Source organism: Cricetulus griseus, chromosome 8 (assembly GCF_003668045.3).
Source record: "Cricetulus griseus strain 17A/GY chromosome 8, alternate assembly CriGri-PICRH-1.0, whole genome shotgun sequence".
Taxonomy (NCBI): domain Eukaryota; kingdom Metazoa; phylum Chordata; class Mammalia; order Rodentia; family Cricetidae; genus Cricetulus; species Cricetulus griseus.
In genome coordinates, this window is record NC_048601.1 from 29556750 (window position 1) to 29579589 (window position 22840).

Genomic DNA, 22840 nt, shown 5'->3' on the forward strand with positions numbered 1-22840 from the left:
TTAGAACTAGAAATTTCTGTTTTTTTGTTTTTAAACCAGGGTCATGGAACTTAACTGGATCTGCTAGAGTAGTTGTGACTTTCTGCTGAGGGCTGCCTGGAGGAGTTAGCTGACGGGTGGAAATTCTTATCAGAAGAGATGGGTATGGATATGGAAGAGCCTGAAAATGACCAGAGGAGTGTTCCTTAGGGATCATTCATCTGCAAATGGGGTGAAGCCTCTGTACCAGGTCTCTGATAGCCCCTTCCACCCCGTCCATCAGGTTATAATCCTGATAAAAATAGATGGGGAATAGGGTCAACAAAGTAAGAAGAGACATGAAAATACAGCCCTGTGGACTAGTGGATATAGTATGTGTGACCATAAGAGAAACTGCAAATTATCAAACTGATTGGGGTGTTCAGTAAGAGGATAAACCAGGAGGAATGACTAATTGCATTATTTTTCTACATATTTACAGTTCACAGGCTTGAAGTCCATGGAGACTTATGAGTGGAAACAGAGCATTCAATTATGACACCCTGTCTTAAAAATTTCTCACACATTTATGGTCATATCATGCTTTGGACCTCGCATTATAATACAGATCAACCCTTCAATTTGATTCCCAGGGAGACTGTTTCCTTTAAATCTTAATTTAATCCCTAAAATGACAATTCTTCATTATTTCCTGTGTGTCATAACTCTGCTAAAATACACAGAGAATGCACAGAGTTTATGAGGGAAATCTCTGGATTTCTAGGTTTAAAATTCCTGATCTTCCAAAAGTCACAGAAAATTCAAATAATGTACTTACGACAGATCTGAAGGCAATTATTTTCTGTGCCTAAGCAGCAGTCTGGATAGAATACATGTTTAGTCTCCCAGAGGGATTTCTTTGGTTTCTTTCGGCACCAGCATTCACATATAGCCCTCCCCCACATACTTCCACATTAAAAATAATAAAAATGAAAAGATAAATCTGAAAAAAAAACTGAAAAACTATTAGCCAGGCATAGTGGTGCCTATCCTTTCCTCCCAGGACTTGGGAGGCAAAGGCAGGTCTGTCTCTGTGAGTTAAGGCTAGCCTGGTCTATGTAGTGAGTTCTAAGGCCAACTAAGGCTATGTAGTGAGACCCTCTTTTTAATGAGATTTTTATTTCTATGCCTGCAAGGTTACTGATGTGTGTGTATCTGTGCACTCACACTTTATCATTGCCAGTGGGAAGCCTGGCAGCAACAGCATCTGTTTCTCCAGGTGTCCACCCTCAACTCTAATTGTGGTCAACAGCTACAGCCTCGGGTCATTTCAGCTGGGTTTAAATTGCCCTAGAGGCTCACTAATCTGGGAGCTGGAGAAAGGCATTTGGCTACCTTGAGAGGAGTCATATGAAGGGGGTCTGGGTGCTGACAAATGTGTTCTTTGAGATAGACAGAGGTGGAATTTATTATGATGGTCTTAGAAATAGCTGTTGTTGGTAGCAGGCATTTAGCTCATTTAATCCTGAAACTCACCCAGGAAAGGAAAGGAAAACTTGAGACAGAAAAGCTAATCACTTGTAAGGTCAAATCAATTAGCCAATAATTAGCAGAGCCTGGGTACAAACTCAGATTTGACTCAGGCTCTTGCCACCAGCTAACATTGTCTTCCCAGTTCCTCCTGGCCTGTTACCTGCCTTGATACACCTCTCTTTAGAAATGTTACACCTCTCCATTTCATTTGTCTCAGGAAGGACATGTTCTAAATGACCGTGGAGACAGGACTAAAGTTCATTTATTTGTCTATGTCACTAACACCCTTCAAAACTGTGGTAAATGTCCTAAGTGCCTGAGCCTCAATTTTCTCGTCTGTAAAGAGGTGGTAAGGCTAATTGCTGCTTTCAGCTGTAAAACTCCAAATTCTTTGCACTCACTCCTCCCCCAGTAAACAGGCCTCCCAATCTTGTGGACTCTTCCCAGCTCTCTCCTACCTACAGTGTAGGTTTTTCTGACCTGGAGCTAGACATGTGCTCCACTGAGACACGTACAGCTTGTTGTCCATCTTACACTGGCGTAACTCATCTTACTCATTCTTTTTCCATATCTTATCAGAACTCATCTGAATTCCTCACATATTTTAAATCATAAAGTAGTCTTATTTATGAATGAGTCACAATATATTATTTAATTCCTTCATGAGGGACAGTTGTTTGTTTCCATGTTTGTTTGTTTGTTTGTTTGTTTTTCCATGTTGCAACCAGGATTCCTTTGCTTCCTTGTGTTGATCAAGTCCCTAGAAGTGTTCAGAAATGAGATTCCTGAAGCATAGCTGGGCACTGGATGTAGTGACCACACATGCTCCCACCAGCAATGTATAAGGGTAGAGTTTCCCACATTCTCATCGATCGCTACCAAGCTTTATTATTTTCCAAGCTGACACCATGATTGCATTCCTTAAGACAGTACACTTGCCTTTTCTATTTACATCATCTCCCCTAATAGTTGTGGATTTTGTGAATGTGGAAACTTTGGGTAGTTCAGTTTTAAATTCTTCCATGAAATTTGTTGAGCTTAATAAGTACACAATAAAGAATTACCAACAAATACATAATGAACAGAATTTATTCACCTTGATCTGGGTGGTGGGGAGCCCCACAAGGGCAGAGATGAAGCTTTTTGTTTGCTCATCTGTGCTGAGGATGTCAGAGAAAATTCCAATAAGCTACAGAGAGGTAATCTAATCTACATGGCAGCCAGTTGGCCTACAGACCAAAGGCTTGGGAATCTACAGCAGACTAGCATCAACCATTTGACCCAACCTTTGATCATTTGACTCACACTATTCACTGGATGTTTGACCATTGTGTGGTACTGTTTTCCAAGACTCTGTGATCATCTTTTTAAATACCAAGAAGTCTGCTTCTCAATGGGACACCCCCACCTCTGGTCCAGATCTATTAGTAGGGGCTGGGTAGAATCCCTGTATCCCTTGACTAGGGTACTGCATGACTGTGGTAAGTGCCTCCCCTTTTTGTTACCCCAACAGTCCTTCCAGGGTGACTCATTTTCTAAATAAGCTACTTGTGGTTTTGGTTTTGACATCACATGTGGAAGAATGAGTAATTTTTTAAGAACCAGAATTATATTTGAACAGAATAAGACACACAGTGCAGGTTACTCATAGTTTTAGGCCAATGGGTCAACACTGGTGACAAGCCCACCCTTGGCTAGGTTTGTATACACTTTATTATATAGTTACCCTATGAAAAAATGATAAAATTATTTCTTATTGACCCTGCAAGATTGATTAAAATATAGCAAAGTGATTAAGACCATGAACCCTATTGCTTGGCTTTCTCTTTGCAGTGTACATATGTGTATGCATCTACATGTGATCACATGTATACAGGGACACGTGCATATGTGTGAACATGTGGAGGACTGAGGTTGATTCTAGATGTCTTTCTTCTTTGTTCTCCACCTTATATATTGAGACAGGGTTTCTGGCCGAATCTTGAACAGTTTCCTCCAGGGATTCCCTGTCCCTGCCTCCCACACACTAGGATTATAGGAAGGCTACCACACCCACCTGGTTTTTATTCCCATGAGTTCTGAGGATCCAAACTTTGATCTTCATACTTGTGTAGCAGGTGCTGTTCCCAAGGAGCCACATTCAGAGCCCCTGTTGTTTGGGTTTCAATCTTAGTTCTACCACTTGACCAACTGGATGACCTTAAACGAGTTATTGAATTTTGACTTGCTGTCATTTCTTCAAACAAAACCTAAGATTTGTGACCCTTCTCCTTCACTAGGATGCAGGTAGAGGCACAGCACTTGCCTAGCATGAGTGAGGCCCTGAGGCCCTGGGATCCATCCCCACGAGAGAGAGGGGAGAGAGAGAGAGATATATTCTGACTCCCCTTGTCTTTCATTTGGCTGTCTGTACCCTAAGTATGTGTACCGTGGAAGGAAGGATGGATGGACATCACCCATCAAGTGCCATTCAATGGGTGAGGTGGGATTCTACTTCTTGCCTTACTTGCCTCGGTCCTTAGATCCTAAAACATGGGATAAATGTGACTCAGAAAGGAGAGCTGGCACCACCAAAATCCATTCTCTGACTTCCTGGAATCCCTGCTTGTGAGCAGGGGCCAGACAGTGGCATTTTTAGGAGTGTTAACTTGTTGAATTCATGTCAATCCAGGGAATTATGTAGCTAAAATGCTAACACACTGATTTTTCTTAAACATGTGTAAATGTGGAATTTATCTTCAGAGCATGAGTAGTCTTTAGAAACACCCTCAGAGAATCATGAAGATGTCGGAATAAAATCCCTCAGAGCCTGCCCCAGCAGCAGGCCTTCTGAGCAGCAGGCCTGCTGAGCTACAGCTGTGGGACCACATTCACTAGAGTCGGTTGCTTCTGCTCTACCTTGTGGACTTTAGCTGAGGATACTGATGAAAGATGGGAGAGTGGGTCTAACTTGGCTGATATGCAAGCAGGGGTGCTATGCAGATTAGACTCTGTGGATTGAATCAAATGGGTAGAAATGCCAAGCTGTTGATGGTAAGTTAGCCGTTCTAGAGGAGGCGGATCCACTGGGGAGCTGTAAGGAGTGTCAGTATGTGATTTAAAGTATAGACACATTCTCAACACAGACACATACACCTGCTGTCTCACACACACACCCAACAACAGCAGTTTTACCCTCCTGGACTTTTCACTCCCTACTCACAAACACACCTGCATGCCCCATGTATGTGCTCAACCTAGATAGGGGAACCTCAGGGCTGAATCAAATGCCGGTTAATGCTGCTGCTTTTATTACACCAAGATCTTGACATTCATTAGGTGAGGAACACAAAGGCTGGCGACTGCTGTTATAGCGGCATGCATTCTCTTCTACAGAGCAGCTTTGGGAGGCCAAGGTTACTGCAGTTCACACAACAGAAGTGCTCTCTGGAGGGGAGAGAGGAGACACGGCAGTCCTGGTTCTCTTGGTTCAACAGACACAGGAACTTCACTACCACAGCAGTTTAGGGAGCAGAGGGTCTGGTGAGTGTGCTTTCAACGGGTGTCACAGGACACCCAGCTTTGGGGAAAGTTCCTAAAACTCAGAGCCAACGGTACTTCTAGGTAAGTACATTCTTCCCACAGGTAGCACTGACTACAAGGACATGCTTAGCTCTGCATCTGAGCTGGGTTAAGCTGCTAGGAGTACTCCATTACAGAGATCCTGGCTTCACAGGGAAGGGTAAGACACAATGGCTCTGTCACAATAAGGCCACTAAATTCACAGCAACAATGACTTCAGAATAAAGCTCTTAAGACTACAGGGAAACAGCCCTTTCCTCTCCTGTCAGTCCCTCTCAGGGTAGGCACCTGCCCTGAGACCATCACCTGGTCATTCCTGGGCTGCACGAATTACTGAGCACAAAGGAACAGAAGAAGGGACCACACATGTCAAGTCATGGAACATTGCCACCAAACATGGCAGACTGTTGTTGATGAATGTCTTAGATGCCTTTCCTGGTTGGGCCGGGCGCCCTCGTGTATCTGAAGAGCTAATCTGAAAAGAGGCTGGCAAAGGACTTCCTCAAGCTCCGGATGGTCTCGGCTTTGGCTTCATCCTCATTGGCTGAAGACCGGAAGAAGGAGGACTCAGAGAAGCTGAACGCATTTGTCAGGGACTGCGACTTGCTTGAAGATAAAAACCAGAGAGAACATGAGGAGGGTGTTCCTAGTAAGGCAGCGAAGGGCTGTGATGCGACAGTGCACAACAAGAGCTCCCCTCCCCCTCCCCAGGTAGAACAGGGTAGCAGGAGGTGGCTGAGAGGGCTGTGCTAGGCACTAGGAAGTCCTTGGCTACTTCCCCACCTTCAGTACTGCTGAAACAGGAAGGATGGGAACAGCTTGGGGACCAGAGAGAAGGGCAAAAGCACAAGGGAAAACAGGAAGAGTGGGTGACTCAAAGGCTCTGTCCCCAACTTCTAAGTATGGATCTAGGCATATCACACCCTTTTCCTTTGATGAAAGAAGACACCAGCACTTGTGGGCACCTGGCTTCTCTTTTTCATCAACTGTCAAGATGGACTCAACTTCAGAGACTTGATTCTGCCACAAAGTCATGTCTGGCTTCAGGCAAGCCATGTGTCACTCTGGCCCTGGCTTTTCATATGTGGCATGAAGATTTTGGTAGAATGATGACCTCTGGGTCCTCTTGGTTCCTCCTATTTCTCTGTTATTTCAGCTTGATCCACAAAGTCTAATGGCTTCAGCTTGACCCACAAAGTCTAATGCCTCCATTTCCCTGGTCTTGCATTTTTTTAAAAGATAGGATCTCGTGTAGCTCAGGCTGACCTTGAACTCCCTGTATAGTTGAGTATACCCCTGTGCTTCTATCTCCTAAGTGCTTGATGATTGGCATGTACCATCACACCATGTTTTATGCAGGGCTGGGAATCAAACCCAGGGCTCTGTGTATGCTAGGCAAGTGTTCTACTGATAGAGCTATAACTCTAGCACCATGTCCCTGTTCTTACTGTGATCACAGTCACCCCTGTTGCCTTCCTCAGAGGAACCTTGATATGAGGTTTGAGGGATTCAGGGTATATAGGAGTAAAAGAGATACTTTATTGGGCCACGATTATTAAGCAAAATTATAATAAAAAAACCAACTACTTCTACACTCTCTCTCTCTCTCTCTCTCTCTCTCTCTCTCTCTCTCTCTGAATTTATCTTTTCATAGCAAGTGATTCAGAAAGAAAAACTGTGAAGGCTGGGGACTGGGGGGAAGCCAATACCACAATGCAGGAGGAAACATGAGGTTTGGCTTCCCTGGTGGCCTGGTTTGTCTCTTGACTCCCATTGGGTCTTTCTGGCTCTAGGACTCCTCTAGGACCTCCATCCCTCTGTAAATGCTGGGTGCATCCAGGAAAATCCCACCTGCATGTCATTCTCTCCTCCCACAGGGACTGTGGACTGGTGTCCTGCCTTTCATTAGGGCTGGTGACAAGCCCTAGCATGCTGGCCTTTGAGGAAGGAGACTTCTGTATGCACAAGCAGAGGGCACTAGGTACAAGCCTCCAGCTTATCACCAGTGGCTGGCTCTGCTCATCAGCTTCAGCCCAGAGGCGATGACAAACCAGAGGCTTGCTTTTATACTGGGGCCAGGGCAGCTGTGATGATCCCAATCAGCAAGGACAAACTGCTGGACTGAGGAGGTGACACAGCAAGTTGGATATAAGAAGTACTGCTAAAAGCTGGGTGGTGGTGGTGCACACCTTTAATCTCAGCACTCAGAAAACAGAGGCAGGCGGATCTCTGTAAGTTCAAGACCAGCCTGGTCTACAAGAGCTAGTTCCAGGACAGCCTCCAAAGCCACAGAGAAACCCTGTCTCGAAAAACCAAAAAAAAAAAAAAAAAAAAAGAAGAAGTACTACTGCCTTGAGCTGGAGAACAAAAGTAGTCATGCCTCTTCAATGTGTATGACTAGAAGACCCAGAGAAGTGAGCATCTGGACACTCAAGCCCCAACCCTAACTCTGCCACTAATTGGTGGCTCTGAGAAAAGTTTTCTTCTATGTGCACAATCCCCAGCTGCTCACCTGGACTCTGAAAGTTCACAGCCTCCCTCCCCCCCCCCCCCCGGAAATTCACTATTGTCCATCATTTAGAGCAGTGTTTCTCAACCTTCCTAACACTGTGACTCTTTAATTCAGTTCCTTGTGTTGTGGTGACCTCCAACTATAAAATTATTTTCATTGCTACTTCATAACTATAATTTTGCTACTGTTATAAATCATAATGCAAAAATATCTATGTTTTCCAATGGTCTTAGGCAACACCTGTGAAAGGGTCATTTGACTCCCATAAGGTCGTGTCCCACAGGTTGAGAATCACTTCTCTGATATCTCTGGAGCTGCTGTTATCTCTGCCAGGAGTGATGACAGAGTCTGCATAGGGATATTAAAACTAGCATGTGTGGCTCTGTGGAGTGGGTGGAGCCGACCACACTGACGCCACCCTCCCAAGGACAGAACTACTGCTTCCTAAGGGCTATGTACAGTTCTTTATGCAGCAGAACAGTGTGCAGGGGCCCTCAGGTTGACCCTTGAGAATGAGGGTACCAAGGAGGATGGATCTCTTTTGAACTCCAAGGTGCCACCTTTGTTACCTACACTTCCTCCAGACAGCTGAAGGAAAAAGTTGCCATGGAGTTAACTATTTCTCCCTTTACTTTTGGGCAGCCTTGCTGATTGCATACCCTTGAGTCAGAAGTCAGAAAGACTTTAAGGTTTTTTGTTGTTGTTGTTGTTTCTTTGTTTTTAAGTTTAGTAGACAGCACATGGAAAAAAGAGTGGGAGCCCCAAGTTAGCAAGAGGCTCGACAGAGGTGGATCAGTACCTGCTGCAATTCCTCCTGAAGAAAGCAGTGGGTGTGGGCATCCTGCTCAACCTGAGGCAAAATTTAATTTCCCTCTTTTCTCCCCTTCCAAGTCACTCTAGGCATTCTCCTCTCACACAGCAAAAAACAAACAAACCAAACACCCACAACTATCACCACCACCAACCCTTCCCCCGAATCACCAACTATCTGTGGCAACCTGAAGGTGGTTCTGTTTCAGGTCAGAGGCCCACAGCCCAGGAATAGGGACAGAAAAGGGGTAAGGAACTGCTGGGTTATCTTACTTGAGCTGCGGGTGAGCCTGAGGCTTCTGTGATGCAGCAGCCTGGGGCGGTGGGGCCTCTGCCAGGGAGTTGCTGCTGGAGGGTGCATCTCCGTGGGTGGCGGTGGGGCCGCCCTGCCTCTGAGGAGCCGAGGAAGAGGAAGAAGAGGAGGAGGAGGAAGAGGAAGAAGATGGCAGTGATGGTCCCGAGGGGAGCCGACGTGGAGGCAGCACCTTGCCTGGGGGCTGCATTCCTTGGGGTTGCCCAGGACCCCCTAGGTTCAGTACAAGAAAAACTTCATAATTTAACCATCTCAAAGGGTTTCCTTAGTAGAATCTATATCTCAAATGGTGTGGTTAGATCATTGCTAAAAGGATAAGCCACCCAAGGCTCTGAGGGCTGGGAAGGGAGTCCTTAGACAAGACATCATCACTCTTCAATGCTCCTCAGAGCTTCGACAACTTAGTCACAGCAGAAGGCACAAGGGCAGGGAAGAAGGCAGAGGACTGGGAAGCCCCACAGAGAGAAGCTCCTTTACAGAAGGCCTCCAGACTAGAGGGACTCCGTTCTGCTTCCCAGAAGTCCCCAGGAAGAAGCCACTTGCTCTAAGGATTCCTAAAAACCCCCAGATCCACACAGAAGATGCAGGAGAGAGCAGGGGACAAACACTAGAATCAGAACACTTAAAAAATCTACCTGTGACACTATCCCTAGCAAGATGCCAAGCTTCTCTGGGCCTCAGTTTCTCCAACCATAAATCATTTAAAAGTCCTACAATTATCTTTTAAAGATAGCAGTTGTTTCAAAGATGATAGCGGACAAGAAAGTTGTTTAGAAATGATTCTGTGCCTAAGCTCATCCGTGACTGACATTGTTTCCATGGAGCTGCCTTCATCCTGCTCCAAGACTGCAGGTGTCTGATTGCCACACCCATCCCACCTGGGCTCCACTGGCGCATTAACTCCCACGACCAGGATCAATCCTTTCTTCCCAGGCCCTCTTTACCTGAGTGCCATCCTCAGGGGCCCCAGCATGACAAACTGCTCAGGTGTGTGGGGAAATTCTTCAGACATTCAAACCCCAAGCTCCCCCAGGGATGTTGTGGGCACCATCTGGCAAACAGCCCCCTTAATAACAGTACACCTTTTACCCAACATGAAACACAGAACCATCAGATAGATGGCCTGTTGAGAAAAAAGCCTTCCTTTGTCTAAGGGGTGAAGGACAGAAAGTGTGGAATCAGTAAGTTCATACTTTTCAGAAGGGGATCTGCACATCTTTTAAGTCAAAAGATGACCCATGGGCACACACTGACTAATGGAAATGATTCCTAGTTGTCCTGGAAAATCCAGTTTCTCAACTCAATTCCAGAGTTTACACTCATGGGCTTGCCACAGCTAAAACTGGCCCTGTTAGTTTCCTAGAAATCAGAACACTCCTATGTCCTCTGCAGAGGCAGAAGTGTGTCTACACTACTGCACACCCAGAATTACCAGCTCATTTCCCTTCTATGTGGCATGGGCTTCCCTTTATCATCAGTCACCAATTAATAGCAGGGTATGTTACATATAAAAAATACATATGTAAAATATGTGGAATTCTGCATGTATAAGGAGTTCAAAGCCACATCAGGTAACTACACGACCAGCCAATTATCTCATGTTAACCAGCTTCTGCCCCCTGAAGTCTGATGCCAAGACTATTACTTCATTAGCATTGTTACTGCATCAGCGTTTCTTTCAGGTGGATAGCTCAGCCTCTTGTATCACAAACCTGAGTGCTTTCCCACCTGTACAGAGGTAATCGAATAGCCAGAAACTTTACAACTTAACACTGAAGACAGATATAACTTTTCCTTTATTGCACATTGAGCTGTACAAGAGAATCACAAAAGAGGGGGCTTCATCACACTTCCAGTATCGGCTGAGGATCAGCCAGATCATACAAAATGGGGGGGGGGGGACAACATGGGAAAAGAAATGGGAACAGGACACCTGAACAGAAACCCTACACTGTGACAGAAGTGCCCCCCAGGCCACAGAGTTGTCCCTTAGCATGCTGCCTGAGGGCACTTGATAGTCAGGTGATGCTGTCTGCTTGCGTGTGGCAGTGGGAGCTGTAATCAGCATCTAACCCCCACCTGAGAGGCCTTGGCTGACAACACCCTGTAGACTGACTGAATTCAAATGGCAACTTTGTATTTGTGGCTCACAAATGTCACATGGAAAGCACCTGGATGTAACACACTGATAACATGCAGAGAAGCAACATCACCATCAGCTCACCACTTGGACAAAAAATAAAAAATAAAAATAAAAAACAAAAAATGTATCCCTTCATTTTGGGAAACATTCCTTTACTCTCTTTAGACTAGGAGATGTTTAAGGGCCTGATTCTTAACCCACCTGGAAGTGCCTATATGCATATATGTATATATTTACAACTGATTGACTACCATCTTTATCTAAGGGAAGGGTCACAGATGACAACATTCACACTATACACATTTTTATAGAGCCTCAGAATTTTCCAGAAACCAAAGAGAAGCCAGGGCATGTGACCCTTGACTCAGTTACATACAAGCAACACTGCTCACTCCTCAGACCTGGTAGCCCAGTACCTGGCATGCCACTGCAAAGGTGGGGAATGTAAAAGTAGAGCCAGAAGCATTTCTTCTAAAAGGCAGACTGCTGCCATGAGCTCCCATACGGGCTGTGGGACTGGAGAAGGCCACTTGGAACCCATTCCCAGCCTTGCTCACAGATGGCAAGATGAGGCCCTGACCCTCGAGTTCTGGCTTAATTAACAAGAACATCGTCTGCCAAGGCTCCTTGTCAGAAGGACAGACACTCTGGCAATGGTTCTCCAAGGTATGGAGCCTCTGTCCAACAAACACACACTGACACTTAAGCCAGATTTTTCCAGAAAGCTTTGGTTCTCCAAAGAGGCCAAGGCTGAGAACTAAAATGGTCAAGCCCAGAGCTATGTAGGTAGAGTGCCCATTTAGGTGACAGGAGACATATCTGATTTGGTCTCATGTTAGGAAGCCTGGGGATGGATCAACCCTTCTCAGACTGTCAGTCATCCCCTGTATACTGTTCAACACTGCTGGGTAATCAGTTTTGTTCACAGGTCAAGCTTTGGGGAATACGCGGCAGCCCCAGTTCCACAGAAGCACGAGACCAGTTTAGAAACAGCAACAACAAAGAAACAACTGCAGGCACTAAGAATCAACACACAGAAAAAAATGAAATCACTTGGATATTGCACATTGGCGGCCCCTTATTATTTTTTAACCTTGTATCTAGTTAATAATCAAAAATGAAGGGAATACAGGTATATAAAATACAGAACACATTCCTGGAAGCAGCTGGTTCTTTGCATTTCATCACTAAAAACACAAGAGCTCTACAGGCACAGCCAGCTTATTCACACAAACTCAAACTGCACCAGATTGTAGCGGATGGAGAAAAAGATGGATGCCTTCAAATTCAACAGATGGAGCTATGAAAAGTAGACCTTGAAAATCTCTTAGAAGTGCTATCTATTTACCCTAGTCATGCAGGGAAGAAGTAAGACACAGTTCACTGAAGATCCCAAGCACTTGTGGAGGTAAGTGGGAGGAGGTGAGTCTGAGCCTGGGGGGGGAGGAGAGAAGCCTGGCTGTCTCTCTGTGGTGGTGGCTGTTTCTCCCCGTCCACCCTGTGCGCAGATGTCACCCCTTGCTATGTGATGCTTTAAAAACACTATCAAACCACCCAGAAGATAGTCGCACTGGACTTGAGAGGCACAATTCTTGTGTACACTGTTGACAAACAGCCCTGGAACCACAAGTTATACAGAAAACGTAAAAGCATTACAAGCACAAACAGCGACAGGTAAACAACCAGACAAGGAGCAGACACTGCATAGGAGAAACGGTCCAGTCAGCACTGAGAGGACACAGCAGCGGCACCATCCGGAGGGTCTGCCGCTCCCCTCCCCACCTTCCTTTTTTTTTTTTTTTTTCCTCTTCTTTTTGTTTTTGGCTTAAATTTTTCTGCTTTGAAAAATTAACTACTGATCACTTTAAGAAGCTTGGACTTGTTTTGGACCTACTGCAATGCCATTACAGTCGAGAATATACTGTAAACAACCTTGGGGGGGTGGCCGCTGAGGTGGGGTCTTGCTGGAGTCCGGTTCCTTAAGTGCTCCACTCTGGAAAACAGAAACAAAAAAAAGCCACAAGAGATAAAAAACAAAGTTCCAAGCAAACGCCAAAGAGAAGTGCAGCAGCAAGGCTGCACTGGAGTCCTGGGTCTGCTCAGACCTCCAGATCTCCAAGGACCCTCAGCCTCTGGGCTGTTGCTGGTTGAGGAGTAGGCAGTTGTAGGCCTTGGAATTACTGACGGAAGCCTAAGACCTCCTCAAGCCTCTTTCATTTTGCTCACAATAGACTTACTCTAAGTTTGTGCTTCCTTCTCACACCACACAGCCTGACATCCAAGTTCACTATGAATTTACAGGACCAGCTTCTGATAGGAAAGCAACTGGGCTGCACATGGCTCTAGGGGAGGGGCCCTGTCAGGGGTAGGGTGGAGTAGATGTGTGAGCTTAGATGTGACTCCTGTCTAGTTGGGATGAACTGTAGCGTGGGTTCAGTCTGGGGGCTAACCAGGGGTCTGATCCACTCTTTGGGAGAGGGACCTGAAGGAGGGAACTGCTGTTTGTTTCTCAGAACCTCCTTACCCAGAAAGGTAAGAAGCTAATACTGGTAAAGTGCTCAAGGCCAAGTTGTTTTGCTGTCTCGAACTGCAGAACTACAGTCTGCCTGACGACATGGCTCCACTCCCACGCTTCCTCTCCTCCCAGCTGTGATTCTGATTATGTCCTGACAGGATCAAAGATGCATGTGACTTAGTTTGTCTCACACTTGTGTTTCAGGCATGTTTGGAGCTTGTCTTGAGTGCACCGGAAACACTCTCTAAAGCCAAGGTGTGCCAAGTGGGCCGAGGTGATGTCAGAGTGGACCTCCCCACCCAGGGCTGAGAAGTGGGCTAAATGTGCTTTTGAGCTGTGTCTTACTTCCCTCTCAGTGCCCCTCACCCCTGGAGATAAGGCCCCAAGCCCTATCCCATATAGGTGCAGTTTTCCCCTTGCTTCCCACTTCCCCTTGGGCCCTTTCTCTCTTCCAGCTTCCTATGGCCAGTTGCCAGCTCCTATCTTGGAAGTAGAAGTATTCCCTTCCCAGTATCTCAATCTTTCAAAGGTGACTTCATTTCCAACTGTGTAGGATTTCAGACAGTAACAGACATGGCTTTTGCAGTGTCCTCAGTATCCCTCAGCAAGGAAGCCCATCTTACCTGTCAACCACCTTCAACACCACCACAGAAACCAGCATTTCCATGCCTGCCTCCGTACTTCCAAGCACTCTAACTGGTTGCGGAGACCTGTGCTGAGCCCTGACACTGAGACATACACACATCCATTAAACCAGCTTGTAGCCACCCAAACCATTCATCCACCAGGGCCCCTCGGTTCTTCCCTCTGGCACCATCTTCCATTTACCATCTTTGGTCAAGCATTTATCAGCTTTTGCTTACACTATAGTTTCCTAATCCTTTCAATTCATCTCTTTAATTGTTCTTCTTCATGGCCATTGTTACTTCCCTGAAATGTCTCCCTAGTTGTGCCACTTAGTTTCTCTCATATGAAATTTCTTGAGTGTTTACTGTGTGCCGGGTACATGGACCCTTTATGCAGTCTCTCTCTTACCCCTAACAATGGCTTGTATATAGTAGAGATTGCTTTATTAACATTCCCAATTGCTTCACTGCTGTTGGAATCAACCTTTGTAACCTTCAGCTCCCTACTATCCTAAAAGTACCTGTGCCTTCTGGTCCAAACCTTATTGTTCAGTCTCTTTTCCAGGCCATATGTTCAGTGTCATGGCCTCTCATTATCCAAGACAGTTACTCAGGCAAAGGGCAGCCCAAGTCGAGCCTGGGGAGCTTCTAGACTGGTTCTTGCCAGTTTTCTTCCTCAGGCCTCACAGAAGGCACTCACAGAAGGCAGGCTGATTCTAGCTCTCCTCTGCCACAGAAATATACATGTGAGGCATTAGAGGATAAAATGAAACCCAAAGTGCCCTTCCCAAAGCTTTAGGAGAAAAGGTCCCAGAGGCAGTCCTCAGGGCTAGAGCCTGGGAATGTGCCTTGGCCACCCTTGATGGCGCCTAAAGAGCTTCTTCTGTCCCTGGTTCCACTGAGGTTGTGGACTGAAGACTTCTCAGGGACTGAGGGAGGCTAGGAGGAGAGTCCCTTAGGACTGTCCCTTGCCAGGCTGAGACACTCTGGCTCCTCCCACAAGCCTGCTGTCTGCTAAAGGCTGAGGGCTTATTCCCTATGGGGTTTGGCTACCACGGGATCTGTCTCCAGTCACCAAGAGCCTCCTGGGATGCTGAATTCCACAGAAGTCTGGCCACTCTGGCGTCACTGTCAAAAATTGGCCTATAGCCAGCCCAAGGCAGGAACTCATGGTCGGCCTGAGCGGCCGGATTGCTCTCAGGAAGCTGGTTGACTCAAACAGGTAAGAATGCTTAGTCCAGCCCCCATGACCAGATGTGGATAGAAAGGACGGCAGGGACAAAGCCCCATAAAACCCTGGACTTAGGGAATGACTGCTAGAGGGTGTCAGTCTAATGCCACTGACAAAACTAATGAGGCAGAAGATGCATCCGTGTCTTAGTAAGGGAGAGAAACAGATCCATTGCCTTCTTGCTTGGTCAAGCCTCATCAGAAGGCACTGCCACCACTTCTGGGCACCTCTTTGAAGGGGTGAATTGGCAGGGTCTGTGAAGAGACAAGAGGTTGAGAGACTGGAAACATCTTTCTTTATGTGACTTTTGACAAGTTACTTCAAATCTGAATCTCAGTTTCTCCAAATGGTCAGGTTATAGGATTAAATGGTGTGAGCCTGGCAGTACCAGTGTTCAGAGTGAATCACATCAAGGGTAGCCTAGGTAATGGTGACTTTTCCTCCATGAGCTCTTCAACCAGCACCTAGAAAAACTCTGGCCAGAGATACTGTACAGGGGACACAAGTCGTCACAGGCAGATGACTTCAGCTGGCTCTTCTGGCTCCAGGCTTCCACTAATTCTTTGTGCATTTTTTTCAGCTCTTTGGACGACTGAGGTAATAGATAAGCCCTTCTTAGCAGTACAGTCTTGAGGCAAGAAAAGCCTCAGGGCTGCTGGGCCTGAACAGAGATATCCTTCAGGCACAGGCTTGGAGGTACTCGGTGAGGAGTGTGCTGCTGCCCACAGAGGCTAACTAGGCTAATATCCTACTCTGCTGCTGGGTCTATGGGCTTTAGCAATCAAGAGAGCCAGGGGGCAGGACAGATGAACACCCCAAGAAGCAGCTGGTGAAGTGCAGACTCTCAGGTTGACAGGTTGAGCATTTAGCCATCAAGGGAGGAGAGCAAGTTTCCTCATACAGTACCACAAATGCCCAGGTTTCTCTTTCTTTCCTTTCCCCATGCCATCACAGGCACATCAAAAAGCCCTGGTACACAGTATTGCACAGAGCCTCCTGAGCTGGAGGTGAGATCCAGCTCTCCTTAGCATCCAGGTGACTCTCAGGGTAATCATCTTCGTTGTCTTTCCTGATACGTGAACAAACACAGAATCACTAGCCCAATATCTCACATAAGGGTTTGGAGGCTTAAAAACAACAGATGAGCTTTATAAACTGTGAAGTCCTAGGCAGTGAATGATAAGTCAACATAATTGCTTTTATTTAAATAAGACTAAGTGTGAGAATGTCATGCATCAATGAAGACATTTCTGGATAGCTTCCTGTCATCTTGGGCACAGTAGTTCTTACATGGTGGCTTCTGGATTGGGTTAGACCATGCCTTCCCTCTGTGTAATTTCAGAAAGATACACCCAGTTGTAAAAATGTCAGATTAGGAAGAGTAGATGGTTTCTGAGGTGAGTAGAGAGGGATTCGATGGCCTGGGAGAGAAACCAAGCCCATGGCTGGGGATCTATGGGGTTTCGCTAAGTTACCTCTAATTTTCCACCCTGTAGCTTTTGTTAGATACTCTGGCAGAGGAGCTCCTATCTGAGTGAGGCCCCAACAGGATGGAAAGCTGAGGAAGGAAAGACATTGAGTGACTCAACTTTTGAGAATTGTTGGCTTAACACCAGCTGCCCCCACCAGGAGGAAGGCCTATGCTTGCTCAGCATATCTGAGACAGGAAATTGGGAAAGGGTCCCAGGGTCTGGCCCCAGGAAAGGGGCCAGGCCAAGCTCCTTACTGGCCACGCCACAGAACTATTCTGATCAGCTCCCCCAGGCCTAGCTTCCCCGGTCCAGTACTCCAGGGAGAATGAAGAAGCAGGAAGGAATGTGGTCAGGAGGCTGTAGAGCAAAGGGGACGGTATGTTTTCAGCACCTTGAGACCTTTCCGGACTCACCCCTTCAGTTGCCACTGCCCCCCTTCCTTCCTCTACAAGGATTTAAAAGGTAGCCAGGGATGAGCTGTTGCTCCTCCCCTCCTAGGGGAACCACTCTTCGGGCAAAGACCATTGCCAGGATTGTGGCCCTCCCATAACCTGAGGACACCAGAAATGGTCCACAGGGGCCACGAGTCCTATGGGGGTACTGAGGATCAGGTCACCCTGGGTCAGAATGTCAGTTTCAAGTGATTAAAGATGTCCCTGAAAGTAAAGACAGTCCCAAAATAGTTGGTTTCTCTTAATAGTTCGTTAAGGGATCTATTCACTGGTGGCTTTATCTGAACCTGCCCCCAATCTCCTTGAGTTCTCAGCTTCTACTCACTGGGGAACATGTCCTCTGAAGCCAGTCCTGCTGTGGGAAGCAGGAAGGCTTTGGTTTGTCCTAACTTTACCTCTTAGAACAAGTGAAACAGCCCCAACGTGGATCCGAGGGACACTTGCGCCCCTTTCTAAGTGGGCTACACTTCTCAGGGTGAAGAGATCCCTTCACAGTCTTGGTCTCCTTGTACTTACAAAGCTCACAGGAAATTTTATTTATTATATTTTATGTGCATGAGTGTTTGCCTACATGCATGTATGGATACTATGTGAGTGTGTGTGTGTGTGTGTGTGTGTGTGTGTGTGTGTGTGTGTGTGTGTGTGCTTGGTGCCCACAGAGGTCAGAGAGAAGTGTCACTATCTTCCAGTACAGAGATGTGAGCTAGTAACTGAACCTGGGTCCTCTGCAAGAGCAGCCAGTGCCCTTAACCACAGAGCCACCTCCCTAGCCCCTTGGTCCTTTTGTGCTGAACTCTTCCTACTACTTCCCCCAGGTCTGGTGGTTGCATGCAGCCTGGAGCACAATACTCTAGTTCTGGAAGATTCTGAGACTTACTTGCTCCATCAGCTCCCACCGGCCCTTTCACCACCTCCCTAATAAGTACCTTATCCTGCTGAGGTCTGAGTATTAATGTGACAGTCACACAGACCAGAGTGACAGTTTCTGCTCTCAGTATAGGTGAGGTGATTCCTTATACAAGGTCAAAGCCTGTCTTCCAGCAGATTTGCCTCTGGGACCATTTCTAATCCGTGACGGCATCAGAAAGCTAAAGACATTGAGTCACTGGCTTCTGGAAACAGCTGGCAGCCAACTGCAGTCCCTTTAACTTGTTTTGTTTTGTTTTGTTTTGTTTTGTTTTGTCTGAGACAGGGTCCCATGTATCCCAAGCTAGCATCAAACTTGCTGTGTAGCCAAGGATGGCCTTGAGCTTTTGATTCTTCTGCCTCTACCAAAAGAATGTTGGGATTGCAGGTGTGCCACCAACACCTGGTTTACACCTGTGCTGGGGATCCATCCAGGGTTTCCTGCATGTGATGCAAGTACCCTACCAAATGAACCACATCTTCTGCCACAGTCCTTTACTTTTGTCTGTAGCTTCGATGAGCCACCGCCATCCTGGTCTCTCCTCTGATCACACACAGAATCCATCCTGTTATACTACCACCCTTGGACAAGAAGCAACATCAATTGTGTGATGTGATCAGTTCAGGGAGAAGAAAGCCTCACCTTATCCCAGGAACCAAATGCGAACCATTGTTTCCAAAGGGCTAGTCTTAAACTAGTTCTCTATGGGTCTTACCCACAAGCCAAGTAGGGAGCTTGCCAAATGCACAACCAAGGGGCACTGAAGAAAGACCAGGCCCTGCTTCACTCATCGGCATCTGAAACCCTGTGTTATCATTTGGTCTTTTATCTCTGGAAGATTTTACAGGAAAATAAAAAGTGTGAGATCAATATAAAGAGAAGTGAAAACAAACAAACCCAGCCACATGAAAACAAGGAAGCCACCTCTCTTGATCTGAAAGCTCTCGACACCTGAAGGTCTCTCCCTTGTTTCTGGGGGGTCTGGAAAGCAGCTCTCTCCAGAGCCCCACTTTTAGGCCTGTCTCAGATGCCGAAGACATACACACCCCAAACTTCTCAGGGATTTCCCAGTTGTCAAGCTGTTCTTGACACATTCAGCAGCCCTAAATACCAGATTTCTCCTAAGCACTAGAGATGAAGCAGCGAGCATTTTTCTACTCTCAAAGACTGAGTGTGTTTGGGGGATGGGAGAGCCAGGGTAACAGGGAAAGAGGCTCTTAAGTGGAGCCCACGGAGGCTCTGCAATTGTTGGCCACCAGGTGTCACTGCCACCCTGAGAACAGCATACCCATTGTAGAGAGAGTCAGTTGCCTGGCGCAGCCTGGAGGCTAACAGTCCAGCCAGGGTGAGACTAAGCCATTGACAGCCAAATTGAGTTTTGTTATTCACCTCTCTGCTTTTGATGATGTGGTCATTACCTCCCTGATTCCTAGAAGGATGCACAGCAGTTAGCTAGTTTATGTTTTCCATGTCTAATCCACTCCAGGTAAGAGGCAGGATTACAGAAAGGCAAAGTCTACCCACTACTCATCGTCCTCTCCTCCCTCCCTCTAGCCTCCTCCAGGTAATCTCTAATCATAGGAAGGAATGCTCTAGGGATAGAACAGGGATGGACAGAGGAAGAGAGATGGGCAAGCTTGTCACAAGTCTGCCCTGGTCCTCTTCTATATTACTGATATTTCTGAGCAACAAGCAGATCAAATGATGCAAGCCAGTTCTTTCTCTTTCAGTCCATGGTGTTCCATGGTCATAAAAGAAGCTAACAAGAGTGGCTTGACTGAGGAATGGCATACATGACAGACACATGCAGGGGCTTGGCAGGAGACATGACACATAGGCTGGGACCCAGGCAGTTTCTTGGTTTTTAATCTCTTCTGCTTGCACACTATCAAGGCTTCCTTAGGATCTAGACACATAAGCCCAAACAGGATGATAGGGCCAGTAAAGGCATTGTTTCCAAATGGGGACACACAATCAATTATGTTCTACGAAGTCTACCACAGGGACTTAGGTCGTGGAAGTGATTTGCCCAGATAAGAGGAACACTGTACCATTCTCATTTGTAAAGAGCTGTTACTAAATGCAGAGATATTAAAAATAGATTTATATTTGTTACTGTGCTTTACATTTTCTAGAGACAAAGGACTGCAACCAAGACAAACTGCTCTGTAGGGAGACACCGTAACCACGCCTCTTAAGGGCTGACTACAGGTATGCCTGACCATGCCTGTCAGGACATGGTCAAGGTGAGTTCAGGATGACTCGTGATAGGTTTTTAAGGGGCTACAAGGCACTTGGGAGCCCTTCTCTCTGGCCTGCCTGCCTTGCTGTCCCTGGCACACTGTGGCTTGCATTTGGCTGGTGTTTATCTGAATAAAGATATCTTAACTTTACGGACTACGATCGTCACTCGTTATACTGCTCTCAAACACCCTTTTAGAACACTGGTGATAAAATTTATGTGTTGCACAGCAATATTTAGCTCAATAATTGGCCACATATATGATGATGGGTTCGTGGAATTATATTGCCTAATGATAATCATGGCGTCTTAGTTTGTATAGGTTTGCACTGCATTGATGAATTCACACGAGATCGAAACTCTCCAGGAATATCCCAAGTTATAGAGCCCCACAGTAGTATCTTCTATGGATTGTACAGTCCAGAGGCTTTGCTAAGATCTTGAGATGAAATGGTGAGCAAATTCCAACTTTCAAAGAGTTTGCATTCTAGTAGAAGTGATAAAAGAATCAATCTTAGCTGATAGGAAATGGAAAAAAAAAAAAAAAAACCTAAGAAAGGAAAGGAAAGGTAGCAGCTTCTAAACAGTGGCAATTTTGGATGATTGAAGAAATGTTAGTTACACTGTCGTGAAAGTTTCTGTACCAAACAGTGAGCTGTACAAAAAGCAAAGGAGGGAAAACATTTTAGGGAGAGGCTAAATAAGGAACATAGGTTTTTGGGACAAGTGTGGCTATGGCACAGAGCACAAAATGTAGTACTTTCAAGCATGGGTGAAAGGTGGGTGAGATCATATATAAATAGCCTGGGGAAATTTAGGCAAAGTGAAGGGATAAGATGTTGGTAGAAATGGAAGATCTGTGCTTTGGCTATGCTGTACTCAGGCAGGCAAGTGAAGGTGTTAGTGGACCTTAGACATGTGACTTGGAATTTCAAGGAGTGGTCAAGGCAGGGTAGACAGAGGCTGGCCACACTCACCAGGGAATTTACAAGTTCAGGGTACATCTCAAGATTTACCAGAAGGAGGAGTGTCAGAAAAGAAAGCTGGGAAGGAAATGTTAAGATAATGCTGCCCTGTTTTAATTTATTCCACATTGTATAAAACAGTTTTTTGTTTTTTGTTTTTTTAAGACTGTGCCTTGCCCTGAGGGACTCCATTTCATGAGTAGCTTTTGGCTCCATTTTGAAGATGGAGGAAGCCTGTGCCTTTGGATGCATACACACACAACAACATCTGTCCAGAACCATCTATTTGGCATAGCCTGACAAAGGACTTGTTCCTGGAGTAAAAGGGGTACCACCTTATAAATTTATCAGGGTCTATTAAATTACACCAGGGAAACTGGGCCTAAGAACTTATTAGACACACCAGACAAGAAAGGGTTAACTCTCTCACTAGGCCCAGAGGTAGATACCCAGAACTGCAATGGGAATATTCCCACTAACCAGTCACCTGAACAGAGTATGTGCACTAAGGACTGGCAGACAGAGAACTATCCTTGGGCTTCAGATCAGTCTCCACATTCAACTTCCTTCTGCCCACAAGACTGAGACCTGCCATTCATCCCTCTTTTTATTCCTTCCTCTAGACCTAGCCTGCCCTTTAGCCCCTGCAGTCAAACTCAACTCCACACTCTACTCTCCAACCTACAGCTGACACCTGTAGCTGAAGTGACAGCTGCTTCTTCAGCTTCTTCCCTACAGCTAGGCTTGGGTTCCTCGTTCCATCGATATAGACTTTATTTACATTCCTATCAGCCTCCTTCTGAAAAGCTCTTGATTTTTAACCTGTTGTGGTAACCCTTTAATCTACATATACACATAGAGAAATACTGTGGTGTGTGATGTACAATCTTAGAGTTAGTATTTGTAATTAAGGTTGCAACGAAAGAGCTTGTGTGGCCTTAGCTAGGTAACCATGAAAAGATGGGAAAACCTAGTAGATGGTCTCCATTAAAAGCATTGCAACTTGTGAATTTATTGTTGCTCAATATATTGTTGAAATGCACAAACATGTTCGTCTATTTCTGATGGAGCACTCTCATGACAAGAAGCCACTGAGGTAGAATGACAAACAAGCAAGAGTACACTCACAGTGGCCCATCAAAGAGTGTCTTGAATGAGTTAGCTGTATCAAATGTTTTTGTGAGACCAAGACACAGGATTGGTGACATGGAGATGACTCTGCTAAGAGCAATTTCAGTGGGATGGTGGTGGTAGAATGCTGACTGGAGAGGACTGAGGAGAAAATGTGGTGTGATGAAGAGGTGATAGTGAAACAGTGGGGGAGAAATTGAGCAGTAGCTAGAAGGGAATGGGGACTGAAGGGTATTTTATTGTTTTGTTGTTTTTGGTTTTGGTTTTTTGAAACAGAGTTTCTCTGTAGCTTTGGAACCTGTCTTGGAACTCATCCTGTAGACCAGGCTGGCCTCCAACTCACAGAAATCTGCCTGTCTCTCTGCCTTCCAAGTACTGGTACTAAAGGTGTACGCCACCACCCAATTGTTCTTTGTTGTTTAGTGATAAATGTTTGTATATGGATGTGATCATTTGAAAAAGGACAGAC

General features: G+C 46.0%; 1 protein-coding gene and 1 long non-coding RNA gene across 2 annotated transcripts in view; one reads left to right on the top strand and one right to left on the bottom strand.

Moving 5' to 3' along the window:
- Positions 1 to 2562: 2562 nt before the first annotated feature.
- The window catches only part of Syn2 (synapsin II), a 151682-nt gene continuing 131404 nt past the window's right edge, over positions 2563 to 22840 (bottom strand). Inside the window, exons 12-14 of the mRNA XM_035448559.1 lie at positions 12763 to 12823; positions 8648 to 8900; positions 2563 to 5658 (exon numbers count right to left, since the gene is read on the bottom strand). Of these exons, the coding sequence (XP_035304450.1) occupies positions 5523 to 5658; positions 8648 to 8900; positions 12763 to 12823 (450 nt within the window). The 3' untranslated portion in view covers positions 2563 to 5522. The remainder of the gene's footprint in view (positions 5659 to 8647; positions 8901 to 12762; positions 12824 to 22840) is intronic.
- On the top strand, positions 15054 to 22250 carry LOC107978804. The gene is made up of 4 exons (XR_004770986.1): positions 15054 to 15193; positions 20169 to 20279; positions 20589 to 20728; positions 21406 to 22250. It is a non-coding gene; the product is annotated as an uncharacterized LOC107978804 (long non-coding RNA).